The sequence below is a fragment of the Capra hircus genome, assembly GCF_001704415.2.
Source record: "Capra hircus breed San Clemente chromosome X unlocalized genomic scaffold, ASM170441v1, whole genome shotgun sequence".
In the NCBI taxonomy this organism is placed as follows: Eukaryota; Metazoa; Chordata; class Mammalia; order Artiodactyla; family Bovidae; genus Capra; species Capra hircus.
Window position 1 is genome coordinate 5,770,081 of NW_017189516.1, and position 21,434 is coordinate 5,791,514.

Consider the following 21,434-nt stretch of genomic DNA (forward strand, 5'->3'; position numbering starts at 1 on the left):
CATGTATCTTTCCTTCCACATCCAGAAGGAATATGAAAAGCATATTCATAGGAATTTGTATAATGATTGATAAGCATATTTTATCCTCCTATGGTCACTTGCAATTTATCATTAAAGAAAATAATAAACTAAAGAAATAATTTCTAAAGAAAAATGATTGCAGTTGGAATTTTGTTTATGTATGTGGGTAGTAGGGATTATGATCTACATATATCTCTGTTTATTTTAATGGTGTGAAAGATCTGGTTCCTTCCATTTTATTTTTTCTAAATATAAAGTAAAACAGAAATTTAACAGAACACATAAGAGAATCCCAAGGAACATTTGAACACAGAAGTAGCTTCCAAAGTGAAGTGATGTAAAATGCTGCAAACCTTTGTCTTGAGTAGATCAGGCTTTTAGTAAATAAATCATACACCTCTATACATCACCTTTATAAATTACATGTAAAAAAATCAACTCCTGGTGCTCACAGAAGACTTGTTTTTATTTATTACAGTTCCACAGAAGTAGAAATGCTCATTTGAGAGTAGCTATTGTTAATTGTGGTAAGGCCATTCTGTGAAATGAAGTGATCAGTTGTTCTTTAAAGCAGCTTATGAATCCATTTTGCTTCAGGCTGAGGAATAAAGTAGCAAAAAGATTAAAATAAATAGTAGCATTGAAAAAAAGCTAGTAATTATAGAGAGTTCCTGATGTGTTAAAGACCACAATAAAACACACAAGTGGAAGCAAACTTGGATATAATTTTTATGTTTTATTATTAAAAATGTAGATCCCTGGATCCCACCCTAGAGTTAGCATTAAAAGCCTGAGATGGGGTCAGAAATAGCATGTTTAATAATTTCTCTGCATGATCCTAATCTTCCCTTAAAGATGTGAAATACTGAATACTAGTCCAACCACCAGCATTTGTGTAGGAACCAAGTCCTAAGCAATGTTACATTATGAACACAACTACTTTAATGGACTAGGACTTCAAAAGTTGATAATATAAAAACACAGAAATACATTTTAAATACTAATAGTCTCTCTAAATTCCACCACATTAATAAAAGTGTTTTCACATTTGCACATTATTGTCTATTGTTTGTGGAGTAGTTGCAAATTTCATCTAGTTGCAAACCTATAGTATTTTCCTCTATGTTCTCCCTTAACATTATAGTATAAACTTTTCCCTCTAAACTCAAGGTCTCACAACTTGTATTTTAATGAATAAATACTATGCTTTATATTTTAGAAACCCAATCTTCTAATTTTCTACATTTAGTTCAATTCCAAAATTTTTGTCTTATAGACAGTACTGAAATTGTCATCTTTATGCCCAGAGGGTTTTTTTTTCTTCTGCTGACTTGTTTTTATTACAATACATTTTTAATAATGGGATTACTGAATCAGATAGTACCATCCCATTTGTGACTTTCCATACATAGTCCCATATAAGTCTAGAAGAAATTTAACCAGTTTGTGTTGTTCTTCTTTTGCCATCAGCAGTGAATTAATGGTATAGATATATAGATATACATATATCTGTATATCTTACTTGGAACTGTTGAGGCTTCAGGGATAATGATGTATTTATTAATTTATTCACTATTCAGAGAGTAGTAGTAGAATTTCTCCCATACATAAAATAGTTTTGGGAGTGTTCAAAAAATGGAAATTTGCCTGAGGAAGGCAGATCATGGAATTAGAGCTTATTCTTGACAATCAGACGTCAGCAAGAAGACATCAAAACTAATGGTAAGTGAACGGAAAGGGTAGACTAGTTGCACACTTAGAGCGGAGCAAAGCAGCAGTGTATCAACACAGTTACATAACAGGTAAAAAGAAATATCTTGAAACTATATAATTTTTTTAAAAAATCAAAGAATCATCATGAAACAAATCAGTACTTTGCTCATCTTCCATTTATTTCTAGCTTAGTATTTCTTAAAAAAACAAAAACAAAAAACACTGTAACTGTAGGAGAGGTATCACAATTTTCCATTGCTGCTTTTATACCCCTTAGCCTTGCTTTATGCTTACTATGCCTCTTGCCAACTCTGTGTCACTCCCATCAACCATTTTATCTGCTTCCTTGTCTGGAAATTTTGTTTCTTCCTTCAGTTAATATCATCTTTCAATATCATACTCATATTCCATTTCATGATGCAATTTCATAAATTGGTTTTGGTATTAACTAGTTGGGTATTCTTGAACAGAAACTTCTCCCATTGCCTTTGCCTTTCAAAAATCTTTCTTATCTTTCATAACCCAGTTCATATATCACTTTTTCACCCTGATTGAATGAGTAAATGAGTAAGTTAATTCATAAACTGGGCAGACTAAAATTTCATACTATCTAGCACCGTCTGGAGTTTTAAAAATTCCCAGCAATTCTTTCATTCATTTCTTGCTAATTTCTAATAAATGACAAATTAATTGATTTATTAAATTAATATTGAGTGCCAGCCACTCTCTTGGACATATAAGTAAAGAGTTTTTGTCTTCAAAGAGCTTGCCTTTTACCAAAAGATACACACACACACACACACACACACACACAAAACATAATAAATAAGTAAATTACATAGTGGAAGGTAGAAAATTTCATAGGGAAAAAAGTAGATGAGGTGAGGACTAGTATGCTGTAGTGGGGATTGTTGCAATTTTAAATTGTATGATTAGATTAACCTCATTGAAAAATTGATATTTGAGCAAATATTTGAAGAGAGAATTAACCATATTGAAATCAGAGGAAATAAGATTCTAGGTTGAAGTGTGGATTTATGCAAAGTCCTATTCCTGGGATGTATGGAAGGATGCCAGTATGGCTTCATCAGACTGATGAAAAGGTAAGATCAGAGAGAACAGCAAGTCAGATTATCTAGGATCTTATTGGCAATTATAAACATTTTGACATTCATTCTGAGTGAAATTAAGTACCAGTGTTTGTTGTTGTTCTCAAGTTTTGGTTCATTAGGTTTAATTTAACTTTGTTAATTCTAAGTATATATTTTAATAAACTTTATCAATTAAATGATGTTCAATAAATTGAATCCATGTTAAGGACATGAAGAGGAAAGACTAGAATCAAGAAATATCTTAGGAGGCTACTGAAGTAATAAAGGAGAGAGATAATAGTGATGAGGACCAGGCGGGTAGCAATGTGGTTCATAAGCGGTCAGATTTTAGATATATACTGAATCAACAGGATCCAAGAAAGATTGTGAAAGAAAAATAATTAAGATGTTTATAATGAATTATAATATTATTCTTAATCTTCAAGAAAATGTGTCTTGAGAGTTTACTGTTTCCTTCAGTCTTTGTTAGATAGCTATCATCAAGATAAGGAAACTATTCCTTTTTATTTTTTAATATAAATTTATTTATTTTAATTGGAGGTTAATTACTTTACAATATTGTGTTGGTTTTGCCATACGTAAATTGGTGTTTTCATCTTAAGTAAATGCTGAAATTTATCAAATACTTTTCCATACATTTCCAGTTCTCAAGAATAAAGTAGAAGAGCAAAGAACATAAAGATGGAAAGTTTGTGTGGTATTTTTGACTGTTTCTATTCTCAGGGAGCTTCCCAGGTGGCTCAGTGGTAGCCAAGCAGGAGACAGAAGTTCAGTCCTTGGGTCAGGAAGATCCCCTGGAAAAGGAAATGGCAACTCACACCAGTGTTCTTGCCTGGGAAATCCCATGGACAGAGGAACCTGCTGGGCTACAGTCCATGGGATTGTACATGAATTAAAGTTGGACACGAGTTAGTGACTAAACAACAACAATTCTCAAGGAAGACTATCTTCAAGATTCTTATTGTTTAGTCACTAAATTGTGTCTGACTCTTTGTGACCATATTGACTGCAGCATGTCAGGCTCCTCTGTCCTTCACTATCTCCTGGAATTTGCTCAGATTCATGTCCATTGAGTTGGTGATTCTATCTAACATTCTCATTCTCTGTTGCCACCTTCTTCTCTTGCCCTCATTTTTTCCTAGCATCAGGGTCTTTTCCAGTGAGTCAGCTCTTCACTTCAGGTGGCCCAAGTATTGGAGCTTCAGCTTCAGCATCAGTCTTTCCAGTGAATATTCAGAGTTGATTTCCTCTGGGATTTACTCTTTTGATCTCCTTGCAGTCCAAGGGACTCTCAAGAGTCTTATCCAGCACCACTGTTCAAAAGCAACAATTATTCGGCATTCAGCCATCTTTATGGCTCAAATCTCATATCCATAGATGACTACTGGGTAAACCATAGCTTTGACTATAGGGTCGTTTGTTGGCAAAGTGATGTCCTTGTTTTTTTAATATGTTGTCTAGGTTTGTCATAACTTTCCTTCCAAGGAGCAAGCATCTTTTAACTTCATGATTTTAGTCACCATCTGAAGTGATTTTGGAGCCCAAGAAAATAAAATCTGTTACTGCTTCACGTTTTCCCCTTCTATTTGCCATGAACTGATGGTACTGGATGCCATGATTCTAGGTTTCTAATTTTGAGTTTTAAGCCATTTTTTTCAGTCTCCTCTTTCATCATAATTAAGAGGCTCTTTAGGTCCTCTTCACTTTCTGTCATTAGGATGGTATCATCTGTGAATCTGAAAAGTGAAAGTGAAGTCGCTCAGTCGTGTCCGACTCTTTGCGACCCCATGGACAGTAGCCTACCAGGCTCTGCAGTCCATGGGATTCTCCAGGCAAGAATACTGGAGTGGGTTTCCATTTCCTTCTCCAGGGGATCTTTCCAACCCAGGGATCTAACCCGGGTCTCCTGCATTGCAGACAGATGCTTTACTGTCTGTGTATCTGAGGTTGTTGATATTTCTCCTGGTAATCTTGATTCCAGCTTGCAACTCATCCAGCGATATTTTGCATAATGTACCCTATATCTGGAAGTTCTTTGATCATATCTTATTGAAGCCTAGCTTGAAGGATGTTTAGCATAACCTTGCTAGCATGTGAAATGAATGCAATTGTACAGTAGTTTGAACATTATTTGGCATTTTCCTTCTTTGGGATTAGGATTGGAATGAAAACTGATCTTTCCTAGTACTGTGGCCACTGTTGAATTTTCCAAATTTGCTGACATATTGAGTCCATCTTTCAGAATTTGAAAGTAGGGTGACAATATACAGCCTTGTGGTATTCCTTTCTCAATTTTTTTCTGTTGCATCTTGACCTGCATATAAGTTTTTCAGAAGACAGGTAAGGCGGTCTGATATTCCCATCTCTTTAAGAATTTTCCATAGTTTGTCATGATCCACACAGTCGAAGTCTTTAGCATGGTCAATGAAGCAGAAGTAGATGTTTTTCTGGAACTCTCTTGCTTTCTCAATGATCCATTGAATGTTAGCAATTTGATCTCCGATTCTTCTGTCTTTTCTAAACCAAGCTTGTACATCTGGAAGTTCTTTGATCATGTCTTATTGAAGCCTGGTTTGGAGAATTTTGAGGATAACCACGCTAGCATGTTAAATGAGTGCATTTGTACAGTAGTTTGAATACTCTTTGGCATTTCCCTTCTTTGGGATTGCAATGAAAACTGACCTTTTCAAGCCCTGTGACCACTGATGAGTTATCCAAATTTGCTGACATATTGAGTCCATCACTTTAATCACATTCTTTTAGGATTTTAAATAAGTCAGCTGGAAATTCATCACCTCCACTAGCTTTGTTCGTAGAAATGCTTCCTAAGGCCTACTTGACTTCTCAAAGAAGTCTGGATCTAGGTGAGTTGCCACACCATCACAGTTATTTGTATCATTAATACATTTTTTTTTATTGTTCTTCTGTGCATTCTTGCCAACACTTCTTAATCTCTTCTGCTTTGGTTAGGTCCATATCGTTTCTATCCTTTATCATGCCCATCTTTGTATGAAATGTTCCCTTGATATCTCCAAGTTTCTTGAAGATATTCCTAGTATCCTATTTTATTGTTTTCCTCTATTTCATTGCATTGCTTATTTAAAAGCCTTTCTTATCTCTCTTTGCTATACTCTGGAAATTTGCAGTCAGTTGGGTATATCTTTCCCTTTCTCCTTTGCCTTTCATTTCTCTTTTTTTTCCCCACTATTTGTAAAGCCTCCTCAGACAACCATTTGCCTTCTTGTAACTTTTTTACCTTTGGGATGGTTTTGGTCACTGTCTCTTATACAATGCTATGAACATCCATCCATAGTTCCTCAGGCACTCTACCTACCAGATCTAATTCCTTGAATCAATTTATTACCTCCATTGTATAAATGATTTGACTTAGATCATACATGATTGGCCTAGTGGTTTTCCCTACTTTCTTCAATTTAAGCCTGAAGTTTGCAACATGAGCTCATGATCTGAGTCATAGTCAGCTCCTGGTCTTGTTTTTGGTGACTGTATAGAGCTTCTCCATCTTTGGCTGCTAAGAACACAATCAGTCTGATACTGGTATTGACCATTTGATGATGTCCATGTATAATTATCTCTTGTGTTTTTGGAAGAGGGTGTTTCCTATTACCAGTTTGTTCTTTTGATAAAACTGTTAACATTTGCCTTGCTTCACTCTGTACTCCAAGGCCAAACTTGCCTGTTACTCCAGATATCGCTTGACTTCCTAGTATTGCATTCTAATATACCCTGTGAAGAAAAGGACAACTTTTTTTTTGGGGGGGGGTGTTAGTTTTAGAAGTTTGTCTAGAAGTTTAGTTCTTGTATGTCTTCAGAGAACCAGTCAACTTCAGTTTCTTCAGCATTAGTGGTGGGGGCATCAACTTCTATTACTATGATAATAAATGTCTTGCCTTGGAAACAAACCAAGATCATTCTTTCATTTTTGAGATTGCATTGGATGCAATCTCAGACTATTTTGTTGACTATGGGGGTACTCTATTTCTTCTAAGGGATTCTTTCCCACAGCAGTAGATATAATGGTCGTCTGAATTAAGTTCACTCAATTCTGTCCATTTTAGTTCACTGATTCCTAAGATGGCAAAGTTCACTCTTGCCATTTCCTGCTTCACCAATTTATCTTGGTTCACGGATCTAACATCCCAGGTTCCTAAGCAATATCTTTCTTTACATCACTAGACTTTCCTTTCACCATCAAACAAAGTCACAGAAGAGCACCATTTCTGCTTTGGGCTACCCACTTCATTGATTCTGGAGCTATTTGTAATTGCCCTTCACCCTTCCCCAGTAGCATATTGGATGTCTTCTGACTTGGAGGACTCATCTTCTGGTGTCATATCTTTTTGCCTTTTCACACTGTTCATGGGGTTCTTGTGGAAAGAATACTAGAGTAGTTTGCCATTTCTTTCTCAAGTGGACCACATTTTATCAGAACTCTTCACTCTGACCTGTCCATCTTGGGTGGCTCTGCATGGCATTACTCATAGATTCACTGAGTTATGCAAGTTCTCTTGTCACAACAAGGTTGTGATCCATGAAGGGGAGCTTTAAGAAAGAGTACAAGTGCAGGCATTTTCATTTCCTGGGAGAAGATCTTATGTTTTATGACAGAAATAGACATGTATCTGTGTATCTGCTTTGTTTAGTTCAGTGTTTGACACAGAATATTTGTTCAAGAAATATTTGTTGACTGATTAAACAAAAAATGAAGACGGATGATTCTACTGAATACTGAATTTTTCTAAATATAGTTACAATTCTAAATACAAATTTTTGATGTAACTGAACAAAACCAGAAATTGCTCTGGCAACATCTCAAAGTTCATCAGTCAACCTTCCTTACACGGCTTTTTTTTTTTCTTTTTGCTGGATAACTTAAACAAAAGCACAAAATAACTCCTATTTAGTGGTGGAGTTCAGTCTCAAATCCAGTTTTTGCGTTTCCTTCAACTTAGAAGTTGAATGAAAGGAGACAACCTACAAGAGTATGGATAAAAGAATAGGCTAAGGATACAGACTTGGAGATGCACACAGAAAGGTGAAATTTAAGACATAATAATAGATGAATGCTTCCAAGTACAGTGGAAGATGGAAACATAACATAGTCAGGTTCAAACATGCAAAAAAAGCATATCTATTTAATCCATATCTTTATGAGTGGTTGCTTGTTTTTGGAACAGGGTGTTTGCTATGACCAGTGCATTCTCTTGGCAAAATTCTGTTAGTCTTTGCCCTGCTTAATTTTGTATTCCAAGGCCAAATTTGTCTGTTACTATACCTGTATATTTGCACAATTGCACTCATCTCACACGCTAGTAAAGTAATGTTTAAAATTCTCCAAGCCAGACTTCAGCAATAAGTGAACCATGAACTCCCTGATGTTCAAGCTGGTTTTAGAAAAGGCAGAGGAACAAGAGTTCAAATTGCCAACATCCGCTGCATCATCAAAAAAGTAAGAGAGTTCCAGAAAAACATCTATTTCTGCTTTATTGACTATGCCAAAGCCTTTGACTCTGTGGATCCCAATAAACTGTGGAAAATTCTGAGAGAGATGGGAATACCAGACCACCTGACCTGCCTCTTGAGAAACCTGTATGCAGGTCAGGAAGCAACAGTTAGAACCAGACATGGAACAACAGACTGGTTCCAAATAGGAAAAGGAGTACATCAAGGCTGTATATTGTCACCCTGTTTATTTAACTTATATGCAGAGTACATCATGAGAAACGCTGGACTGATGAAGCACAAGCTAAAATCAAGATTGCTGGGAGAAATATGAATAACCTGAGATATGCAGATGACACCACCCTTATGGCAGAAAATGAAGAGGAGCTAAAAAGCCTCTTGATGAAAGCGAAAGAAGAGAGTGAAAAAGTTGGCTTAAAGCTCAACATTCAGAAAACGAAGATCATGGCATCCGGTCCCATCACTTCATAGCAAATAGACAGGGAAACAGTGGATGACTTTATTTTTCTGGGCTCAAAAATCACTGGAGATGGTGACTACAGTATTAAATTAAAAGAGGCTTACTCTTTGGAAGAAAAGCTATGACCAACCTAGACAACATATTAAAAAGCAGAGGCATTGCTTTACCAACAATGGCCCATCTAGTCAAAGCTATGGGTTTTCCAGGAGTCATGTGTGGATGTCAGAGTTGGACCATAAAGTAAGCTGAGCACCAAAGAACTGATGCCTTTGAACTGTGGTGTTGGAGAAGACTCTTGAGAGTCCCTTGGCCTGCAAGGGGATCAAGCCAATCAATCTTAAAGAAATCAGTCCTGAATATTCATTGTAAGGACTGATGTTGAAGCTGAAACTCCAATACTTTGGCCACTTGATGTGAATAACTGACTCACTGGAAAATACCCTGATCAAGGAAAGACTGAAGGCAGGAGTAGAAAGGGATGATAGAGAATGAGATGGTTGGATGGCATCACCAGCTCGATGAGTTTAAGTAAGTTCTGGGAGCTGGTGAAACCTCCAGGGAAGCCTGGAGTCCGGTACTGCATGGTGTTGCAAAGATTCGGCCACGACTCAGCAACTGAACTGAACTGAACTAATGAGTGGTTGCTAGTACTGATAATTAGGGGCAGAAAAATTAACTTGCTGGAAGTAAGTATATTTTTTATGGCTTATAACAGTCTCTTCAAGGTTAACCCCAAAAATGAACCATAGGAAAAACACTGAGTTTGGCATGGGATGAAGAATAAGTGACAAACATGAATATAGATACATAGTAATTAAGAAGGATAAAAGAAAACAATAGTTGTAGAAATTCAAAAATAGTTAAAGGTGGAGACATTTCCAATGAAAGCAAGAAGTCACAAGGTAATGAGGATGGAGACAAGGTCATAGCGTTTGGTGAAAGATTATTTCAGGACATCCCTAAAAGAATGCTTTTAATAGAAAAACTAGAGTAAGGGGACAAGAAAGGAGAACTGAAGAGAAAAATTCAAGAGCACTAGGAAAAAAAAATTACAAATACAATGTTTCAAGTTACAAGTGTAATTAACAAATGAACTAAAAATAAAGATTCATATTAGACAAAGAGAAGATGAATAAAATCTTCCATTTTGGAAGCGAGCCAACAGAAAATGTATAAAACTGAGAAAAAACTATATAAATACATTATGTAGAGATATAGAAGGGTCACAAAGAGTCAGACACAACTGAGCAACTGAACTGACTGACTGACTGCTATCTATTCTAATCCAATCATAGGCAGACATATTGCCTACATCTTTAAACCACCAGTAGGGAATACCAAGCTCTTCCTCCTGTGCTGTCTACAGTTGCAATTTATAGTTCATCTAGTTTAATTCGTCATTCTGGAAATGAAGAAACACGTTTGGAATAAGAAAGGGATTTATGTGCCTTATTTTATCATGAAGCAACATGTGTTTTAGGAAGAAAGTATATTTTAAACCTAGTTCTATAATTCAACAATTCCTATCTGTTTAACTTCAATTTGTAATTTGGCTGATTTTTAATAGAAGAAGTATGTTGAGGTCTTGAGGCTACTATTGGAGAAGGATCAAAAGCCAGAGGCAGGAGGCTTAACTCCAAAACTTTAGAATATCATAGAATTCCAGACTCCAAGGTACATTAATAGACAAGAGATCACCCAAAAGTTTCCATACCTACACTGAAACCAAGCTCCACCCAAGAGCCAATAAGTTCCAGCGCAAGACACAGCACAATAATTCTCCAGGAAAATAGGAACACAACCATGAGCATTAAAACATGGGCTGCCCAAAGAGATGCCAAGCCCATAGACTGTCCAAAAGTCACTACTGCACACCTCATTGCAAGCCAGAGAGTGGATCCAGCTCCACCAACCAGAACAGAGACACGAATTCTCCCAACCAGGAAACCTTTACAAACCACTGGTCCAACCCCATCTTCAGGGAGCAGTCTCCACAATAAACAGGAATCATGACCTTCCAGCCTGCAGAAAGGGCACCCCAAACACAGCAATCTAAACAAAGTGAAAAGGCAGAGAAATATTCATCAGGTGAAGGAACATGATGAAAACCCCCTGAACCAAACAGAAGATAAGGAGACAGGTAGTCTGCCTGAAAAAGAATTCAGAATAACAATAGTAAATATGATCCAAAATCTTGAAAACAAAATGGAGTTACAGGTAAACAGACTACAGAAAAGAACTGAGAAGATGCAAGAAATGTTTACAAGACCTAGAAGAAATACAGAGGAGTCAATCAATATTGAACAATACAATAGCTGAGATTAAAGCACTATGGAGGGAACCAGCACTAGAATGACTGAGGCAGAAGAGAAGATAAGTGAGGTGGAAGATAGAATGGTAGAAATAAATGAAGCAGAAAGGAGAAAAGAAAAATAATTAAAAGAAAGGAGAACAATCTTAGATACCTCAAGGACATTGTTAAATGCCCCAACATTCAAATCATAGGTGTCCTAGAAGAAAAGAAAAATAAGGGGCATGAAAAAGTACTTCAGGGGATACTAGTCGGAAACTTTCCTAAAATGGAGAAGGAAATAGTCATCCAAGTCCAAGAACCCAGACAACTCCTAACGGGATAAACCCAAGGTGAAACAGCCCCAAACATGTATTAATCAAACTTACAAAAATTGAAAACAAAGAACAAATATTAAAATCAGCAAGGGTAAAGCCAGAAGGGAATGGTTGGACATACTTAAAGTGAAGAAAGAGGAAAACCTTCCACCAAGACTACTCTACCAAGCTAAGATCTCATTTAGATATGAAGGAGAAATCAAAAGCTGTACAGACAAGCAAAACTGAGAGAATTCAGAACACCAAACGAGCTCTTCAACAAATGCTAAAGGATATTCTCTAGAAAGAAACACAGAAGAGTCTTATAAAAACAAGCCCAAAACAAAGGAAAGGGTAACAGGGTCACACTTATTGATAATTACCTTAAATGTAAATGGGTTAAATGCTCCAACCAAAAGACAAAGGCTGGCTGAATGTATACGAAAACAAAACCCCTCTATATGCTGTCTAAAACAGACCCACCTCAAACCTAGGGACACATGCAGACTGAAAGTGAGGGGCTGGAAAAAGATATTTTATGCAAATGGAGACCAAAAGAAAGCAGGAGTACGAATACCCATATCAGATAAAATAGACTTTGAAATAAAGCCAGTGATAAGAGACAAAGACCAAAGTATCAACCCAAGAAGAAAATATAGCAATTATAAATATATATGCATTCAACATAGGAGCACCAAATACATAAAGCAAATCTCAACAAATATGAAAGGAGGAATTAACAATAACACAATAATAGAGGGGGACTTCAATACTGCACAGTCACCTATGGACAGATCAACCAAATAGAAAATTAGCAAGGTAACATAAGCTTTAAATGATACAATGAGCCAGTTAGACCTAATTGATATCTACATGGTATTTCACCCCAAAACAATGGATTTCAACTTTTCTCAAGTGCACACGGAACATTCTCCAGGGTAGATCACATCCTAGGCCATAAATCAGCCTTGGTAAATTTAACAAAAATGAAATCATTTCAAGCATCTTTTCTAATTGAAATGTGCTAAGATTAGATGTCAACTACAGGGAACAAAAACATATTAAAATCACAAACATATGGAGGCTAAACCACACACATCTAAATAACTAACAGATCATGGAAGAAATCAAAATATGCATAGAAACAAATGAAAGTTAAAATATGACAAACAAAACCTATGGAATTCAGTAAAAGCAATGCTAAGACAGAGATTCATAGCAATACAAGCCTACTTCAAGAAACAAGAGAATCATCAAATAAACAACCCAACTTTTCACCTAAAGCAACTAGAAAAACAAGAAGAAAAAGAACTCAAAGTTAGTAGGAGGAAAGAAGTCATAAAAATCAGAGCAGAAATAAATGGGAAAGAAAAAAAAAGAAACTATAACAAACAACAACAAAACTAAAATTTCTTTCTTGAGAAGATAAACACAATAGACAAACTGTTAGCCAACTCATCAAGAAAAAAGGGATACTATTCAAATTCATAAAATTACACACAGAAATGAAGAAATCACAACAGACAAAACAAATATGAAGGAACATAATTGACTAATGTGAGCAACTATATGCCAATAAAATGGACAGTTTGAAAGAAATGGACAAATTTCAAAACTGAATCAGGAAGAAAGAGAAAATCTGAACAGACCCATCACAAACATGGAAACTGAAACTGTAATCAAAAATCTCCCAACAAAAGCCCAGGACCAGATGGCTTCAGAGGTGAATTCTACCAAAATTTTAGAGAAAATCTAACACCTATCCTACTCAAATATTACAGAAAATTGCAGAGTAAGATCAACTCCCAAACTCATTCTATGAAGCTACCATCACCCTAATACCAAAAACAGGCAAAGATGCCACAAAAACAAAACAAAACAAAACAGAAAACTGCAGGTCAATATCACCGATGAACATAGGTGCAAAAATCGTCAACAAAATTCTAGCAAACAGAACCCAACAACATATTAAGAAGACCATACATCATGACCAAGTGGGCTTTATCCCAGAGATGCAAGGATTCTTCAATATTTGCAAATCAATCAATGTGATACACCATATTAACAAATTGAAAGATAAACACCAAATGATTATCCCAATAGTTGCAGAGAAAGCCTTTGACAAAATTCAATACCAATTTATGATAGAAACTCTCCAGAAAGCAGGCATAGAAGGAACATACTTCAATGTAATAAAAACCTTATACAACAAAGCTACAGCAAATACTATCCTCAATGGCGAAAAATTGAAATCACTTCCTTTAAAATAGGGAACAAAACACGGGTGCCCACTCTCACCACTGCTATTCAACATAATTTTGAAGTCTTAGCCACAGCAACAAGAGAAGAAAAAGAAATAAAAATAATCTAGATTGGAAAAGAAGTAAACTCTCACTGTTTGCAGATGACATGATACTCTACATAGAAAACCCTAAAGATATCACCAGAAAATTACTAGAGCTAATCAATGAATATAGTAAATTTGCAGGATATAAAATTAACAACAGAAATCTTTTGCATTCCTATAAATTAATGATGAAAAACGGAAAGAGAAATTAAGGAAACAATCCTATTCATCATTGCAACAAAAAGAATAAAATATTTTGGAGTAAATGTACATAAAGAAACAAAAGATTTGTATACAGAAAACTATAAAACACTGATGAAAGACCTCAAAGATGACACAAATAGATGGAGAAATATACCATGCTCATGGATTGGAAGAGTAAATATAGTGAAAATTAGTATACTCCCAAAAGCAATCTATAAATTCAACACAATCTCTATCAAGTTACCAATGTTATTTATTAAAGAACTAGAACAAGTAATTCCACGATTTCTATGGAAACACAAAAAAACATGGAAAGCTAAAGCAATCTTGAGAAAGAGGAATGGAACTGGAGAAATCATCCTTCCAGGCTTCAGAATATACTACAAAGCTACAGTCATCAAGACAGTATGGTACTGGTGCAAAGACATAAACGTAGATCAATGGAACAAAATAGAAAGCCAAGAGATAAATCCATGAACCTATGGACAACTTATATTTGACAAAGGAAGCAAAACAAAAAAAATACTATGGAGAAAAATCAATCTCTTTAACAAGTGGTGCTGGAACAACTGGTCCACCATATGTAAAAGAATGAAACTTGAACACTTTCTAACACCATACACATAAATAAACTCAAAATGGATTAAAGATCTAAATATAAGACCAGAAACTATAAAACTCCTAAAGGAAAACAGGCAGAACACCCTCTGACATAAATCACAGCAAGATCCTCTATGACCCACCACCCAGAATAATGGAAATGAAAACGAACAGATGGGACCTTATTAAACCTAAAAGCTTATGCACAATGAAGGAAGCTGTGCAACGTGAAAAGGCAGCCTTCAGGATTGGAGAAAATAATAGCAAATGAAACAACTGATACATAATTAATCTCCAAAATATATAAGGAGTTCAGGCAGCCCAATACCAAAATGAACAACCCAAACAAAAAGTGGGCCAAAGAACTAAACAGACATTTCTCCAAAAAAGACATACCTATGGCAAAAAACAAACAAACAAACACATGAATAGATGCTCAAAATTACTGATTATTGGAGAAATGCAAACCAAAACCACAATGAGGTATCATCTCATGCTGTTCAGAATGGCCACCATGAGAAAGTCTATAAAAGATAAATGCTAGAAAGGGTATGGAGAAAAGTGAACCCTCTTACACTGTTGATGGGATTGCAAACTGATCCAGCCACTATGGATAACAGTGTGGAGATTCCTTAAAAAACTGGAAACAGAACTGCCATGTGACCCAGCAATCTCACTTCTGGGCATATACACCAAGGAAACCAGAACTGAAAGAGACACACGCACCCCAGTGTTCATTGCAGCACTTTTTATAATAGCTAGGACATGGAAGCAACCTAGATATCCATCAGATGAATGGATAAGGAAGTTGTGGTGCATATACAAAATGGAATATTACTCAGCTATAAAACAGAATATTTTGTATCAGTTCTAATGTGGTGGATGAAACTATAGCCTATTATACAGGGTGAAGTAAGCCAGAAAGAGAAACACTTATACAGTATATCAATGCATATATATATATATATATGGAATTTAGAATCAGTAACAATGATCCTATAGGGTAGAAAAGAGACACAGACAAATATTGATATTGAATTTCTATACATAGAAAATCCTAAAATAACTAGTATAGCTCATCAGTGAATTTAATAAAGCTATAATACAAAGTAAATACACAGAAATTTCTTGTATATCTGTTCACTAACAATTAAAGATCTGACAAAGAAATTAAATTAAAAAATTACATTTGCCATTGCATCAAAAAGAATAGTGAAATACCTAGAAATAAACCTACCTAAGGAAGCAAAAGACCTATAGTCCAGAAACTATAAGATGTTGATTAAAGAAATCAAAGACAACACAAACAGATGATGATATATACTATGTTCTTGGATTGAAATTATCAATATCATCAAAAAGAATATCCTACTTAAAGCAACCCCTGTCAAATTACCAATGAAAAATTCCCCATAAGTACAACCACAAAAATAAAAATAAATAAAAACCTTACAATTTTTATGGAAACACAAAAAGACCCCAAATAGCCAAAGGAATTTTGCAAAAGAAAAGCGGAGTTTGAGGAATGAGACTCCTTGATTTTAGGCTACACTACAATGCTACAGTCATCAAAACAGTATGGTACTGGCACTGAAATAAAAATACACATCCAATAAACTGGATCAAAAGCATAGAAATAAACCCACACACCTATGGTCAACTAATATAGGACAAAGAGGGCAAGGATATACAATGGAAAAAAGGCAGCATCTCCAATAAGTGTTTCTGGGAAAAGTGGACAGCTACATGTAAAAGAATAAAATTAGAAAATTCTATAACATCATACACAAAAATAAACTCAAATCGGTTAAAGACATAAATGTAAGATAAGATACTTTAAAACTATAATATCATATAAGAAATGAATTGCCAGTCTAGGTTCGATGCAAGATACAGGATGCTTGGGGCTGGTGCACTGGGATGACCCAGAGGGATGGTATGGGGAGGGAGGTGGGAGGGGGGTTCAGGATTGGGAACATGTGTACACCCGTGGCAGATTCATGTTGATGTATGGCAAAACCAATAAAATATTGTAAGGTAAAAAATAAATAATAAAATAAAAGATTAAAAAAAAAACTCTTAGGGGACAGTATAGGCAGAATGCTCTTTGACATAAATCATAATAAGTTCCTCTATGACTCACCTCCTAAAGTAATGGAGATAATAGCAAAAAATAAGCAAATGGGATCTAGTTAAAGTTAAAAGCTTTTGCATAGCAAAGAAAAACATAAACTAGATGAAAAGAAGACCCTCAGAATGAGAGAAACAATTGCAAATGAAAGTGAAAATTGAAGCCACTCAGTCGTGTCTGACTCTGCAACCAACTGACAAAGGATTAATCTCCAAATATCCAAGCAGCTCAGGCAGCTCAACATCAGAAAAACAAACCACCCAATCAAAAATGGGCAGAATACCTAAACAAACATTTCTTCAAAGAAGACATACAGATAGCTATTAAACACATGAAAAACTACTCAACATGGCTGTTATTAGAGAAATGCAAATCAAAACTATAATGAAGTATCACCTTGCACTGGTCCGAGCGGCCATCATCAAAAAATTTACTAATAATAAATGCTAGAGAGAATGTGGAGAAAAGGGAATGCTCTTGCCCTGTTGGTGGGAATGTAAATTGATACAGCCACTATGGAGAACAGTATAGAGATTTATTAAAAAAAAAAAAACAACTAGGAATAAAACTAGCATGTGACTCAGTAATCCCACTACTGGGCATATATCCTGAGAAAATCGCAACTTTAAAAGGCACATGTATCTCAATATTCACTGAAACACTATTTACAATAGCCAGGACATGGAAGCAAAATAGATACCCATTGGCAGATGATAAGATGAACAAGTTATGGTACATATATACAGTGGAATATTACTCAGCCATATAAAGGAACACATTTGTGTCAGTTCTAGTGAGATGGATGAACCTAGAGCCTGTTATAAAGAGTGAAGTAAGTCTGAAAGAGAAAAGCAGATATCACATAAAAATGTATATATATGGAATCTAGAAAAATGGTACTAATGAAGCTGTATTTAGGGCAGGGTTAGAGATGTAAACAGAGAATAGACTTGTGGACACAGCGGGGGAAGGAGAGGGTGAGACAAACTGAGAGAGTAGCTTGGAAACATATGCATTACCATATATAAATATCCAGTGGGCATTTGCTATATGACAGAGGGAGCTCAACCCAGTGCTCTGTCACAAGCTAGAGGTGTGGAATGAGGTGGGAGGAAGGTGGAAGATTAAAGAGGGAGGGAAAATATGTGTACCTATGGATGATTCATATTGATGTGTGGCAGAAACCAGCACAACATTGTAAGGCAATCATCCTACAATTAAAAATAAATTGTTAAAAATGTGGTACATATATACAATGAAATATTACCAAACTATTAAAAAGAACAAAATACCACCATTTGCAGCAACATAGATTGACTTATAGATTGTCATACTGAGTGAATCAAGAGAGAAAGAGAAGGACAAATATATGTTATCACTTATATGTAGAGTCTAAAAAAAAAAAAAAAAAGAGGTACAAATGAAACTATTTCCCAAACAGAAATAGAGTCACAGATGTAGAAAATACATTTATGTCTACTAGAGGGATAATAGGAAGGGAGGGATTAATTGGGAGATTAGGATTGACATATACACACTACTAGACATAATACAAATGCCTAATAAGGACTTATCCTTCAGGCCAGGGAATTCAATACTCTGTCATAATCTATATGGGAAAGGAATCTATAAAAAAGTGAATATATGTACATGTATACCCTGTATCCTTAGAGATAACAAGAGAACATTTCATACAAAGATGGGCACAATACAGGACAGAAATGGCATGGACCTAACAGAAGTAGAACATATTAAGAAGAGGTGAGAAAATACACAGAACTATACAAAAAATCTTCACGACCTAGGTAACCATGATGGTGTGATCACTCACTTAGAGCCAGACATCCTGGAATGTGAAGTCAAGTGGGCCTTAGGAAGCAACAGTACGAACAAAACTAGTGGAGGTGATGGAATTCCAATTGAGCTACTTCAAATCCTAAAACATGTTGCTGTTAAAGTGCTACACTGAATATGCCAGCAAATTTGGAAAACTCAGCAGTGGCCACAGGACTAGAAAAGGTCAGTTTTCAATCCAATCCCAAAGAAAAGCAATGCTAAAGAATGTTCAAACAACCACACAATTGCAATCATCGCACACATTAGCGAAGTAATGCTCAAAATTATGCAACATTATGTAAATTCAACAGTATGTGAACCAATAACTTCCAGATATACAAGCTGGATTAAGAAAAGGCAAAGGAACCAGAGATCACATTGCCAACATCTGATGGATCATAGAAAAAGCAAGAGAATTCCAGAAAAACATCTACTCTGCTTCACTGACTTCACTAAAACCTTCGACTGTGTGGGTCGCAATAATCTGGGAAACTTCTTAATGACATGGGAATTCGAGACCACCTTACCTGCCTCCTGAGAAGTCTGTATGCAAGTCAAGAAGCAACAGTCAGAACTGGACATAGAACAATGGCTGCTGCTAAGTCACTTCAGTCGTGTCTGACTCTGTGCGACTCCATAGATGGCAGCCCACCAGGCTCCCCTATCCCTGGGATTCTCCAGGCAAGAACACTGGAGTGGGTTGCCATTTCCTTCTCCAATGCATGAAAGTGAAAAGTGAAAGTGAAGTCGCTCAGTCATGCCCAACTCTTAGCGACCCCATGGACTGCAGCCTACCAGGCTCCTCCATCCATGGGATTTTCCAGGCAAGAGTACTGGAGTGGGGTGCCATTGCCTTCTCCGATAGAACAATGGACTGGTTCCAAATTGAGAAAGGAGCATGAGAAGACTGTATATTGTTACCCTGCTTATTTAACTCATAAGCAGAGTACACCATGTGAAATGTCAGCTGCATGAAGCACAGGCTGGAATCAAGATTGCCAGGGGAACTATCAATAACCTCAGATATGCAGATGACACCACACTTATGGTAGAAAGTCAAGAGGAACTAAAGAGCCTCTTGATGAAATTGAGAGAGTGACGTGAACACCAATGTTCATCGCAGCACTGTTTATAATAGCCAGGTCATGGAAACAACCTAGATGTCCATCAGCAGATGAATGGATAAGAAAGCTGTGGTACATATACACAATGGAGTATTACTCAGCCATTAAAAAGAATACATTTGAATCCGTTCTAATGAGATGGATGAAACTGTGAAGTAAGCCAGAAAGGAAAACACCAATACAGTATACTAACACATGTATATGGAATTTAGAAAGATGGTAATGATAACCCTGTATGTGAGACAGCAAAAGAGACACAGATGTATAGAACGGACGTTTGGACTCTGAGGGAGAGGGAGAGGGTGGGATGATTTGGGAGAATGGCATTGAAACATGTATACTATCATGTAAGAAACGAATGACCAGTCTATGTTTGATACAGGATACAAGATGCTTGGGGCTGGTGCACAGGGATGATCCTGAGAGATGATATGGGGTGGGAGGGGGGAGGGGGGTTCAGGATTGGGAACTCATGTACACCTGTGGTGGATTCATGTCAATGTATGGCAAAACTAATACAGTATTGTAAAGTAAAATAAAGTAAAAATAAAAATTAAAAGAAATAAAGCTGACTTAAAAGTCAGCATTCAAAAAAGGAAGATCATTGCATCAGGTCCCATCAGTTCATGACAAATAGATGGGGAAACAATGGAAACAGTGACAGACTTTATTTTCTTTGGCTCCAAAATCACTGAAGATGGTGACTTCAGCATGAAATTAAAAGACCTTTGCACCTTAGAAGAAAAGCTATGACCACACTAGATATCATATTAAAAAGCAGAGACATTACTTTGCCAACAAAAGTCTATATAGTCAAAGCTATGGTTTTTCCAGTAGTCATGTGTCTATGTGAGAGTTGGACCGTAAAGAAAGCTGAGCACTAAAGAAGTGATGCTTTTGCACTGTGGTATTGGAGAAGACTCTTGAGTATTCCTTGGTCTGCAAGGAGATCAAATCAGTTTTCCTAAAGGAAATCAGTCCTGAATATTCATCAGAAGAAAAGATGTTGAAGTTGAAGCTCCAATATTTTGGCCACCTAATGTGAGGAACTGACTCATTAGAAAAGACATGATGCTGGGATAGATAGAAGGCAGGAGGAGAAGGTGATGACCGAGGATTAGATGGTTGTTAGACATCACCAACTCGGTGGACATGAGTTTGAGCAAGCTCTGGGTGTGGGTGATGGACAAAGACCCCATGGACTGGGGTCACAAAGAGTCGGACATGACTAAGCAACTGAGCTGATCTGATGGACATGTATAAGTGAATTTCTTTGCTGTACACCAGAAACCAACAACATTGTAAATTAACTATACCTCAGTAAAAATTTAAAAAAATAAAATATTGTGTGATATCATATACAGAAAATTTAGAAAGAAAAACAAAATACTAAATTACGGAGAACAGATTGGTTGTTGTCAGATGTGGGGAGTGTGGGTGGTGGACAAAATGGTTAAAGGGAGTTAACAAGTACAAACTTCCACTTATAAAACAAATGTCATGGAAATACAATGCACAGAAGGGCAACTACAATTAATAATACTGTACCTATGTTTGACAATGTTAATAGAGTGCTTTTAAAAAATTTTCATCACATAAAAATAGTTTGTAGCTATGCACAGTGATAGAGTTGCATATACTATTGTCATGATTATTTCTAAATATATAAAAATATCAAATCTTATGTTGTAGACCTGAAACTAAACTGCCAGAGTATGCCAATTATATCTAAATAAAAATAGAAAAATTAGAATGGAAAACAAACACTCTAAACTTAGTTTTCTACCTACATTAA

At 36.1% G+C, this 21,434-nt stretch overlaps 1 protein-coding gene across 1 annotated transcript in view; it reads right to left on the bottom strand.

Annotated features, from left to right (window-relative positions):
* Nucleotides 1–465: 465 nt before the first annotated feature.
* The window catches only part of CYLC1 (cylicin 1), a 45,771-nt gene continuing 24,802 nt past the window's right edge, over nt 466–21,434 (bottom strand). Inside the window, exon 6 of the mRNA XM_005700584.2 lies at nt 466–619. Coding sequence (XP_005700641.2) covers nt 587–619 — 33 coding nt within the window. The 3' untranslated portion in view covers nt 466–586. The remainder of the gene's footprint in view (nt 620–21,434) is intronic.